Source organism: Oryctolagus cuniculus, chromosome 13, assembly GCF_964237555.1.
Source record: "Oryctolagus cuniculus chromosome 13, mOryCun1.1, whole genome shotgun sequence".
NCBI classification, from domain to species: Eukaryota; Metazoa; Chordata; class Mammalia; order Lagomorpha; family Leporidae; genus Oryctolagus; species Oryctolagus cuniculus.
Genome location: NC_091444.1, coordinates 79,567,576 through 79,580,674, shown reverse-complemented (window position 1 = coordinate 79,580,674; position 13,099 = coordinate 79,567,576). Strand labels below are relative to the sequence as shown.

General features: G+C 39.5%; 1 protein-coding gene across 1 annotated transcript; it reads left to right on the top strand.

Annotated features, from left to right (window-relative positions):
• The first annotated feature begins 8,290 nt into the window (after window positions 1-8,290).
• LOC100351044 (heterogeneous nuclear ribonucleoprotein A1-like) lies at window positions 8,291-9,639 on the top strand. Its single transcript, XM_051834749.2, has one exon. The coding sequence runs from the start codon at window positions 8,306-8,308 to the stop codon at window positions 9,266-9,268; it is 963 nt and encodes a 320-aa protein (XP_051690709.1). The 5' UTR covers window positions 8,291-8,305; the 3' UTR covers window positions 9,269-9,639.
• The last annotated feature ends 3,460 nt before the right edge of the window (window positions 9,640-13,099 follow it).

The following is a 13,099-nucleotide window of genomic DNA, read 5'->3' as shown; positions in this document are numbered from 1 at the left end:
TCAGGGAAATGTGGGACATTACGCATGTCAATATTTGTATAATAGTAAAATTAAAGGGAAAGGCAAGAGAGAAATAATGGCTGAAAACTTCTCTAATAAGAACAAACAACAAGGCAGTGGAATGACATTAAAAGTGTCCAAAGGGAAAAAAAAACAGTCAATCCATAATCCTATATTCAGCAAAACTCTTTCAAAAATAAAAATGAATTAAAGGTTGTTCCAGAGGAACATAATTGAATTTGTTGCTGCTAGCATACCTGTTCTGGAAATTGAAAGCTAGTAACTTGGGGCCAGCATTGTGGCACAGCAGGTTAAGCCACCACCTGTGACAACAGCATCCCACGTGAACTCTGGATTGAGTTGCAGCTGTTCCATTTCCAATACAGCTCCCTTCAGCTACTCCACTTCCAATACAGCTCCCTTCTAATGCATGTGGGAAAGCAGTGGAAGATGACATGCCCTTGTGACCCATAGGACAGACCTGGATGAAGCTCCTGGCTTTGTCGCCATCCTTGTGGTCATTAAGAGAATGAATCAGTGGATGGAAGATCTCTCTCCCTCTCTCACTGCAATTCTTTTTCAAATAAATCTAAAAAAAAAAAACCTCCAGATAGTAATTTAAACCCACATGAAAAACAGCACCAATAAAGTTAATTATTAAAGTTATATTATTAAAAATAATGTAAATGTTCATTCTCATTTCTTCCCATAACTGATTTTAAAAGCAATTATATGCCAGCCTTTGCAGCCATTCGGGGGGTGAACCAACAGAAGGAAGATCTTTCTAGTCTCTCTCACTGTCTTTAACTCTGTCAAATAAATTAAAAAAAGCAATTATATGAAATACCATGTACCTAATGTAACAATGGGCTTAGTGGAGAAATGAGCTATAAGTATATAATAATAACAGCACAAAGGAAATAGATGAGAACTAATCTGTACTTGGTTAAAGATATGACCACAGATCATGAGAAATAGTTAAAACAATATATTGTTGTGTATGTAATACTAGTAGATATAATATGTATAACATTAGTATCATAAAAAGGGAATATAGCTATGTAGGCATAGCATGTTTTTTACCATTGGCATTAACCTAATATAAATCTGAAGGTGATTCCGTTAAATTGTGATATCTATGGTAAAGAGCAGCTACTTTAAAAATCTTCAAAAATAAAACAAAAAATAATTTAAATAACTGAAAAATTCTATATTAGAAGATACTCTGCAAAAGAAAAGAGTAAAGGAGGAATAGAGGAACAAATGAGATGAGACATACAAAACAAAAAATTAAGTGGCAGTCATAAATCCAGTTATTTCAATCATGATATAAAACATGGATGTGTTAATGTAATCAAAAGGTAGATGTTGGCAGAATAGATAAAAAAAGATTAATCTGTATGTAGAAAGCAGCCAAAAGAAAGCTAAAATATTTATAATAGAAGACAAGATAGATAAAACACAAGTATTATTACAGATGAAGAGTGAAATGCTCATACAGGATACCAAAAGATACAACAAATATATAAAATGCATATGTAATAACACCAAAACACATGAAACAAAAATTGCAAAATGAGAGAGACAATAATAGTTGGAGACTTCAGTAACTAACTGAGTAATTCAGAGAGCAACTAAATGGAAGAAAGCTTCAACAATACTTAAATCTACTAGAATTGGGCCGGCGCCCTGGCTCACTTGGCTAATCCTCCACCTGCGGCACCAGCACCTCAGGTTCTAGTCCCGGTTTGGGTGCCGGGTACTAGTCCCAGTTGCTCCTTTTCCAGTCTGGCTCTCTGCTGTGGCCCAGGAGGGCAGCGGAGGATGGCCCAAGTGCTTGGGCCCCTGCACCTGCATGGGAGTCCAGGAGGAAGCACCTGGCTCCTGGCTTCAGATCGGCACAGCGCCGACCATAGCCGCCATTGGAGGAGTGAACCAACGGAAGGAAGACCTTTCTCTCCGTTTCTCTCTCACTGTCTATAACTCTACCTGTCAAATAAAAAAATTAAAAATTTAAAAAATCTAGAATTAAAAGATCTTTATGGAATGCTCCATTCAAGAACAGAATATGAATTTTTCTCAAGTGAACTTGGAACATTCTATAAAATAGACCGTATGCCAGGCCATAATACAAACCTCAATAAATAATAAATTTAATAAGACACAAATAATGCAAAGTATGTTTTTTGACTATAATGGAATGAAATTAGCAGGAAAAAATTAAGAAGCTTACAAATGAGGAAATTAATATACTCAATAACCAATCAATCTATGAAGAAATCAAAAGGAATATAAAAACTTTGAAGTAAATGAAAATGAAGGCACAACATACAGAAACATACAGATGCAGCTAAAGAAGTGCTTATAGAGTTAAATTTATCTGTAAGTGCCTATATTAAGAAGAAAGATCTCAGTAATCTAAATTTTACCTGAAGAAACTAAAGGGGAAGCAAAACCTAAAGTAAGCAGAAAGATGGAAATAACAAATATTAAGGCAGTAATTAATGAAATAGAGAATAGAGACACCATGGAGAAAAGCAATGAGAAGAAAATCTGGTTCTTTGAAAATATTAAAACTGACAAGCCTTTTCTTGACCAAGCAAAGAAAAAAGACTTAAATTACTAGATTCAGAAATAAAAGAACATTAATATCAGAAATAAAAAGGATTATAAGGAATATTGTGAATAATTATGTGCCAACAAATTATAAAACTTAGGAGAACTAAATATATAGAAATAGTGCAAACGACTGAAAGTTGACTCAACATATAGAAAATTTCAATAGAACTCTAACAAGTAAGGTGATTGAATTAATAACAACAGTAGCCATTCACAAAGAAAAGCTCAAACCCATATGGTTTTAACATCATATCCTACCAAACATTTAAGAGGGAATTAATAGCAGTTCTTCACAAGCTCTCCTGAAAAACAGAAGAGGGTAACACTTCCAAATTTGTTTTATGAGGCTAATATTCTCCTGACGTAGATAAAACAATCACAAGAAAAACTACAAGTCAATATATTACAAATATGATTGTAAAAAAAACAAAAACAATTCAGCAAAATATAATTGTAAACTATGACCAAGTGTATTTATCTCAGAAATGCAGTTGATTAATTAATGTAACATAAGTCAATAGAATAAAAAATGAAAATCACATAATCCTCTCAGTGGAATCAGAAAAGCTTTTGATAAAATCAAACAATTTCATGATTAAAAACACTCAAAGTTGGAGTAAAAAGTAAACTTACTCAGTTCTGTAAAGGGTGTCTACAATAAAACCAATCTTATATCATACTGAAAGATAACAGACTGGATGCTTTCCCTCTGATATCAGAAACAAGACAAGACCTATTTTCAGCTTTTCTATCTATCATTATACAGGACATTATAAACAAGGTAGCAATGGCAAAAACTTAACATTGTGTATGGAAAAGTAGTGCACATAGAGAATCCTAAGGCATCACATTTAACAACTTAAGAATCAGTGAGTTCAGCAAGATTGCAGGATACAAGATTGTAAACACTAACGTAGAAATCAGTTATATTTCCATACATTACAATCCACAAGTGAAACTAAGAAAATAATTCCATTTATGGTAGTATCCAAATAAATAGAACACATAGTAAATTTAACAAAACAGCCAAAAAAGTACTCAAACTACAAAACCTTGTTGAAAGAAATTTTTTAAAAAATCAATAAATGAAAAAAACATCATTTTCATGGATTAGAAGATTTAAGACAGCAACACTCTGCAAATTATCTACATATCCATACAATCCTTATTTCCAGATGATTCTTGTGTAGAAGTTGATAAGTTGATTCTAAACTTCATAAAGAATTGCATGGAACCCAGAATAAATAATCTTGAAAAGGAATAAAATAGGGGGACTCAAATTTCTTGATTTCAAAACTTAATTATAAAGCAATAGTAATCAAGATAGTGGAGTACTGCCAAAAGACATAGACCAACGGAACAGAATTAAAAATCCAGAAATAAACCATGCCTTTATGGTCAACTAATTTTCAGTAGGGGTGTCAAGAACATCAAATGAAGAATCAGTATGTCTGCAAATTGTGCTGGGATACCTGGGTTGTCACATGCAAAAGCATTAAATTGAATCCTTGCCTCAAACCGTATACAAACATTAACCCCAAATGTTTCAAGACATAAAAGTAAGAACAAAAATTAAAACTTGTAAAAGAAAAAACACAAGAATAAATATTCATGATATTGAATGCGGCAAAGGAAACTCAAGAAAAAAATAACCAAGAAAGGGAAAAAAACTCCAAGATCTAAAAATGCAATTTAAAAATAGATTTTATGTAAACAACAACCAAACAAGATTTGGAAACCAATAGACATACTTTTGGCTAAAGAAAGAACAAGATGCCAGTGTTGTGTACAGTCACTTAAACTGCTGTTTGAGATGCCAGCACCCCGTAACAGAATATTGGTTTGAATCCCAGCTGCTCCACTTCTGATCCAGCTCCCGCTAGTGTGCCTCGAAAGGCAGTGGAAAACAGTTCAAGTGCTTGGGTCTTTGACACCCATGTAAAAGATCTGAATGGAGTTCCAGCCTCCTGGCTTCAGCATAGGCCAGCCCTGGCCACTGAAGTCATTTGTGGAGTGAACCAGCAAGTGGAAGATACCAATCTCACTCATTTTGTCATTCTACCTTTGAAATTAATAAAACTTTAAAAAAAGAACAACAAATATGAAAGGAATATTAACCATAGGAAAGGAAATAAATAGGTGTATGTATTTATACATCTATAGTTATAAGACTACTAGGCATATCATATACAAATACATTTGGAAATTTTAATCTAGGGAGCAATAATAAAAAGTTCCCCCAAAAGATCTATGAATCTATGAATATGTTCCCTTATTTTGTAAAAGGGTCTTTGAAGCTATGTTTAAATTAAAGCATTTGATTTGGGGGTTATCTTGAATTATTTGGGAATGTTCAAAATTGCAAAAAAAGTCCTTGTAAGTGCCAGAGGGAATAAGGTAGAATGGAACAAGCTAGATCTAGAAAAAAGAACAGGAAATGTCATTTAACATGTTTCTGTGCATTTACAGTTGAATTACAACAACTGAAAATTACAACTATAAAACAAAAGACACAACCATGGAACCTGAATTACGTTGTTAATAATGGTATTTAAAGAGCAAATCTGTAATATATAATGGTTTTGAATGCTATAAGAACCATGAGGGGATCAAATATATAAAAAAATTGTTGAAAAATAGTTTACACAAAATAAGATTAGTATATAATATTTGAGATATATTATTAAAAGCAGTACTTTATTAAATATTTTTATTGAGATTTGCTTTATTTATTTGAAAGGCAGAATTAGAGAGAGAGAAGGAGAGACAGATCTTCGACCCACTGTTTCTCTCCCCACATGGCTACAGTGGCCAGGGCAGGACCAGACCAAAGGAACAAAGGAGCAAGGAGCTTCATCCAGGTCTCCCATGTGGGCAGCAGGAGCCCAGACACTTGGGCTACCTTGTGCTGCTTTCCCAAGCACATTAGCAGGAAGCCAGATCGTAAGTGGAATAGCTGGGACTTAAACCAGTGCCCATATGGGATGCCGGCATTGTAAGCAGTGGTTTAACTTGCTGTGCCACAATGCTGGCCCCAATATATTATTTTTAAAAGCATTGAGCACATTTTAATTTTATAAACTATATTTTAACATAAACGTATGTGCACATATTATGCCCAAAGCACTGTGTTATGAAGGGTTACACAAGGAGTCAGACCTTAGCATTAAAGCCCTTACATTCAATGTTTTAAGATACTTAAAACAATATGTAGGCCAGCACCGCAGCTCACTAGGCTAATCCTCCGCCTTGCGGCGCCGGCACAATGGGTTCTAGTCCCGGTTGGGGCACCGGATTCTGTCCCAGTTGCCCCTCTTCCAGGCCAGCTCTCTGCTGTGGCCCGGGAGTGCAGTGGAGGATGGCCCAAGTCCTTGGGCCCTGCACCCCATGGGAGACCAGGATAAGTACCTGGCTCCTGCCATCGGATCAGTGCGGTGCGCTGGCCACAGCGCGCCAGCCGTGGCTGCCATTGGAGGGTGAACCAACGACAAAGGAAGACCTTTCTCTCTGTCTCTCTCATTGTCCACTCTGCCTGTCAAAAAAAAAAAAAAAAAAAAAAAGACAGTATGTAGGTAGGAAGTCTAGGTGTGTCATTAAAGAGGAACATTTTGTGGGAGGTCAGAGAAAAGTGTGATACTTATGACTGGGAAATTTTGCACAAGGTTTATTTGAGTAGGTGATAATTTAACCAATCCTGAAAGGCAGGTGGGATCTATACAAACAGAAGTAAAACAGAAGTAAAGAGTGATTTCAGAAGGAGAGCAGCCCAAGGATGGAAAAACTCAAAATAGCTGGCCCATAGTGTGCAGTAGGATCATTAGTGCATGAAAACTTTATTGGATTAATTAAGAAAAGCCTTGAAAGCCACACTGAAACTACTGATGTATTTGGTAGATAACAGCTGACTATCAAGATCTGTGTTTGGGGGTTGGTGCTGTGATACAGCAGGGCAAGCCACAATCAGCATTGCCGGTATTCCATATGGACGCTGGTTCATGTCCTGGCTGCTCCACTTTCAATCCAGCTCCCCGCTAATGCACCAGGGAAAGCAGCAGAAGATGGCCCAGGTTCCTGGGCCCTTGCCAGCCACGTGAGCGACCTGGAAGAAGCTCCTGGCTCCTGATTTCAACCTGGCCCAACCCCAGCTATTGCAGCTACTTGGGGAGTGAACCAGCAGATGGAAGATTTCTTTCTTTGTCTCTTTCTCTCTCTCTCTAACTCTACCTTTCAAATGAATAAATATCTTGAAAAGAAAATCTGTGTCTGGTAAGTAAATACAATCATTAAATCTGTATTTTAAAAAAACTGGGGACAGAGCCGGCGCCGTGGCTCAATAGGCTAATCCTCCACCTTGCGGCGCCGGCACACCGGGTTCTAGTCCCGGTTGGGGCACCGGATTCTGTCCCGGTTGCCCCTCTTCCAGGCCAGCTCTCTGCTATGGCCAGGGAGTGCAGTGGAGGATGGCCCAGGTGCTTGGGCCCTGCACCCCATGGGAGACCAGGAAAAGCACCTGGATCCTGGCTCCTGCCATCGGATCAGCGCGGTGCGCCGGCTGCAGCGGCGGCCATTGGAGGGTGATCCAACGGCAAAGGAAGACCTTTCTCTCTGTCTCTCTCTCTCACTGTCCACTCTGCCTGTCAAAAAAAAAAAAAAAAACTGGGGACATTTAACTCATTAATCTCAGGTCTCCTTCAGTTAATATTGTCACCTTGGCACCCCTGTGCTTATTCATTGTTTATAAATCCCTGTTGGTGCCGCGGCTCACTTGGCTAATCCTCCACCTGTGGCACCGGCACCCCAGGTTCTAGTCCCAGTTAGGGCACCAGATTCTGTCCCAGTAGCTCCTCTTCCAGTCCAGCTCTCTGCTGTGGCCCCGGAAAGCAGTGGAGGATGGCCCAAGTGCTTGGGCCCTACACCCGAATGGGAGACCAGGAGGAAGCACCTGGCTCCTGGCTTTGGATCGGCGCAGCGTGCTGGCTGTAGCGGCCACTTGGGGGGTGAACCAACAGAAGGAAGACCTTTCTCTGTCTCTCTCACTGTCTAACTCTGCCTGTCAGAAAAAAAAAAAATCCCTGTTGGTTTGGTGGCTAGGTATTGTAGATGCAAAAAAATTTCCTACAACCCTCTTTATTTTTTGAATTCATATTTTTAAAGATTTATTTAATTTGAAATGTAGGACATCAGAAAGAAGGAGAGATACTGAGCAAGAGTGAGAGCGAGAGCGAGAGAGCCTTCCATCCCCTAGTTCAACTCTCCAAATGGCCACAATAGCCAGGATTGGGCCAGAAGGAAGCCAGGAACTGCACCTGGGTTTCCCACACAGGTGGCAGGGGATCAAGCATCTAAGCCATCATCTGCTGCCTTCCCAGGCACATTTAGCTATGGCCTGGGAAAGCAGCAGAAGATGGCCCAAGTACTTGGGCCCCTGCACCCACGTGGGAGACCGGGAGGAAGTACCTGGCTCCTGGCGTCCGTTGGGTGCAGCTCCAACCATTGTGGCCATTTAGGGAGTGAACCAATGGATGGAAGACCTTTCTTTCTGTCTCTCCCTCTCACTGTAACTCCACCTCTCAAATAAATGAATAAAATCTTAAAAAAAAAAAAAAAAAAAAAAAAAAGAGGGATACGCTCGTTGGCTTACTCCTTTCTGCCTGTGGACGTCGAGTTCTCTCTTCCCACCGCCGTCATGTCGAAGTCAGAGTCGCCCAAGGAGCCCGAGCAGCTGCGGAGGCTCTTCATCGGAGGACTGAGCTTTGAGACGACCAATGAGAGCCTGAGGAGCCATTTTGAGCAATGGGGCACGCTCACGGACTGCATGGTAATGAGAGACCCGAACACCAAGCGCTCTAGGGGCTTTGGGTTTGTCACCTACGCCACCGTGGAGGAGGTAGATGCGGCCATGAACGCAAGGCCACACAAAGTGGATGGAAGAGTTGTGGAACCAAAGAGGGCTGTGTCGAGAGAAGATTCCCAAAGACCAGGTGCCCACCTCACTGTGAAAAAGATCTTCGTGGGTGGCATTAAAGAAGACACTGAAGAGCATCACCTCCGAGATTACTTTGAGCAGTACGGGAAAATCGAGGTGATTGAGATCATGACTGACCGAGGCAGTGGCAAGAAGAGGGGCTTTGCTTTTGTGACCTTCGACGACCATGACTCCGTGGATAAGATTGTCATTCAGAAATACCACACTGTGAACGGCCACAACTGTGAAGTGAGGAAGGCCCTGTCGAAGCAGGAGATGGCCAGCGCTTCGTCCACCCCGAGAGGTCGAAGTGGTTCTGGAAACTTTGGTGGTGGTCGTGGAGGTGGTTTTGGTGGCAATGACAACTTTGGTCGTGGAGGAAACTTCAGTGGTAGTGGTGGCTTCAGCGGCAGCCGCGGTGGAGATGGTTATGGTGGCAGTGGGGATGGTTACAATGGATTTGGTAATGATGGAAGCAATTTTGGAGGCAGCGGAGGCTACAATGATTTTGGCAATTACAACAATCAATCTTCAAATTTTGGACCCATGAAGGGAGGAAATTTTGGAGGCAGAAGCTCTGGCCCCTATGGTGGTGGCGGCCAATATTTTGCCAAACCACGAAATCAAGGTGGCTATGGTGGTTCTAGCAGCAGCAGCAGCTATGGCAGTGGCAGAAGATTTTAATAACTGCCAGGAAACAAAGCTTAGCAGGAGAGGAGAGCCAGAGAAGTGACAGGGAAGCTACAGGTTACAACAGATTTGTGAACTCAGCCAAGCACAGTGGTGGCAGGGCCTAGCTGCTACAAAGAAGACATGTGTTAGACAATACTCATGTGTATGGGCAAAAAAACTCGAGGACTGTATTTGTGACTAATTGTATAACAGGTTATTTTAGTTTCTGTTCTGTGGAAAGTGTAAAGCATTCCAACAAAGGGTTTTAATGTAGTTTTTTCTTTTTTTTTTCTTTTGCACCCATGCTGTTGATTGCTAAATGTAATAGTCTGATCATGACGCTGAATAAATGTGTCTTTAAAAAAAAAAAAGAAAAAAGAAAATGTGCTTCTTGCTGAATAAAAAAAGAAGAAAAAGAAAAAGAAACCTAATGAAATCTCTGGAGCCAGAACACTTGATTTCAATCCTGCCACTTGAAAGTTGGGTGCATTTGGGCAGATAATTTAACCTCTCTGTGCCTAAGCACTGTTATCTACAAAATGAAGATAATAACAGAACCTACTTCATAGGATTAATATATGAGTCAAGACTTATTATGTGTTTACTATAATTTTTCAGCATATGGCCTGGTGTGGTGAAGAGTTTTTAAAAAATTATTTTAATGGATGAATTACATTGACAGCTGCTGGACCAAATGATCCAATTTGTTATAACCAAAAGAGCAAAAGCCAGACATCATAAGACTCCTGATTCAGTGTAGTAGAAAGTTTACAACTTATAAAGTAGTCTTACCAAAATCCTGAATCTAATGAAGCTGACTATGGATTATAGATCTAGCTTCTGGTGAACATTAAATACAGAGAACAGAGGAACAAGTCAAATGACACTGCAGAGATGCAATCAGCAAAGTTGAAAACGTGAAAAATTTTGCAGCTAATGGCCCAGTTTCTTTTTCAAAATATATATTACAAAAGAAAAAGGGGACTAATATGGCATAGAGGGTAAATCTGCCACTGGCAATGCCTGCATCCCATATGGGTGCTGGTTCAAGTCCCAGCTGCTCCACTTCTGATCCAGCTCCCAGCTAATGGTGTGGCTTCCTCACAGTCTCCCATGTGGTTGCAGTTCCCAAGCACTTGGGTCATCTTCCACTGCTTTCACCAGGCCATAACAGAGCAACTGGGACTCAAACCCGTGCCCATATGGGATCTCAGCACTGCAGGTGGCAGCTTTACCCACTACACCACAGTGCTAGCCCCTAGATTTATTTATTATTTATTTGGAATACAGAGAGTTACAGAGAAGCAGAAGCAGAGAGAGAGAGAGAGAGAGAGAGAGAGATCTTCCATCTGCTGGTTCACTCCCCCAGATGGCTGCCATAGCTGGAGCTGGGCCGATCCAAAGCCAGGAGTCAGGAGCTTCCTCTCGGTCTCCATGTGGGTGCAGGGGGCCAAGGACTTGGGCCATCTTCTACTGCTTTCCCAGGCCACAGCAGAGAGCTGGATTGGAAGTGGAGCAGCTGGGTCTCTCGCGCCCATATGGGATGCTGGCACAGCAGGTGGCAGCTTTACCCACTACGTCACAGCGCTGGGCCAAGAACAGGGTTTTTTCCTTCTTACTGTTTGTTGAATTCTTTACTTAGTGGAGAGTTAAGCTTATGATTATAAAATAAAGTATGTCACTGTAAAAATTACAAAAGGAAGGAAGAGGGAGGATAGGAGCATGGGAGGGAGGGTAGGATGGGAAGCATCACTGTGCTCATAAATATCTCTCTCTCTCTCTCTTTCTCTCTCTCTCTCTCTCTCTCTCTCTATATATATATATATATATATATGAAATTTGTCCAGGCTATATAAATAAAAAATATTTTTAAAACCCCACTATGTTAAGTTAAAGAAGGTAGTTACTGAAGACTACATGCCATATAATTCTATTCATGTGAAATGTCCAAAGTAAAACAAATCTATATGTACAAAGACAGACAGTAGATGTTAGTTTAGAATGGAGTGAGTAATGACTGCTAATGAACAGGAAGTTTATTATTACCATGATGAAAAAGTTCCTAAATTAGATTATGGTGATGGTTTTACAACTGTTCAAATTCTAAAAAGAAAAAATTGTGTTTTTTTTACTTTAAAAGGGTGAATTTTATGGCACATAAATTATATATCAATAAAGTTGTTATAAACTGTATAATTATTTAATGAAAAATAACAATGGATTAAGAGGTTTAAATCATAAGTAGAGGGAAAATACTTGATGATAGTACAATGGATGAACATGGAGAAAATGGAAGTATAATGTTATAAGCTTATAAAATTTAATGCAAAGTGATATATTATTTGAAAGTAGATGCTCATAAGAACAATAGGTATTTTATAAGCCTACCCCTAAAAATGTAAATAAAGTATAGACAATAAATAACAAAAGAGGCAAAATGAACACTTGATAAAAAGTTCTTCATTAAAAGGAGGCATGAAAGGAGGAAAAACAAAGAGTAAATAAAATAAATGGGAAATAAACCTCAAGTTCAATCATGTCACTACATACATTGAATTTGAAGTACTAAGCCATTAATTAAAAATTAGAGATTGTTAGACCCAAGTATGTACTAAAGTAGAAATGACATGCTTTAAATATTAAAACACATAGAGGGGCCGGCGCTGTAACCCAGTGGGTTAAAGCCCTGGCCTGAAGTGCTGGTATCCCATATGGGCAACAGTTCTAGTCCTGGCTGCTCCTCTGCCCTTCCAGCTCTCTGCTATGGCCTGGGATAGCAGTAGAAGATGCTTGGGCCCCTGCACCCACGTGGTAGACCCAGAAGAAGCTCCTGGGTTCTGGCTTCAGATCGGCACAGCTCCAGCCATTGTGGCCTATCTGGGGAGTGAACCAGCAGATGGAAGACCTCTTTCTGTCTCTACCTCTCTCTGTAACTCTGTCTTTCAAATAAATAAAATAAATCTTCAAAAAAAAGACACATAGGTTGGGGCCAGCACTGTGGTGTAGTAGGCTAAGCTTGAGTCTGTGATGCCAGCATCCTATATGGGCACCAGTTCTAGTCCCAGCTGCTCCTCTTCCAATACAGCTCTCTGCTATGGCCTGGGAAACCAATAGAAGATGGCGCAAGTTCTTGGGTCCCTGCACCCTCATGGAGAACCTGGAGGAAGCTTTTGGCTCCTGGCTTTGGACTGGCCCAGCTCTGGCCATTAAAGGAGTGCACCAGCAGATGGAAGACTTTTCTCTCTGTCTCTCCCTCTCTTTGTCTGTAACTCTACCTATCAAATAAATAAATAAAATATTTTTAAAAAACCATAGGTTGAAGGCAATAGGATAGAAAATATATACTTGCAAGCATTAATCATAAGAAAGCTGGAATGGCTATATTTGTATTGGACAGTGAAGACTGTGCAGCAAAAAATGTTAACAAAGAAGGACATTTAAAAATGATAAAAAGAAAATCAAGAAGATACAATCTTGACTATATATACATTTAAAAGACTGCTTTAATAATAAGACAAAATCTGACAGAACTGAAAAACACAAAGACAAATCCATATTCATTGCTGGAAACTGACCCTGTTGTCTCAGGAATTTAATCTAACTGAAATTAATAGAAATTTTACCAAGTGACTATGAAGTACATATCCTGTTAATGTGTATATAGGACATTTGGTAAGACAGGTAATATACTGGGCCATAATAGAAATCTTCATAAATTTTAAGAGGTTGAAGTAATATAGGATATATAATGTATGTATTGTATACTCACATTAAATTAGGAATCAATGACAAAAGGATATCTGGAAAATTCCAAAATATTTGGAAGTAAAAACACATATACAT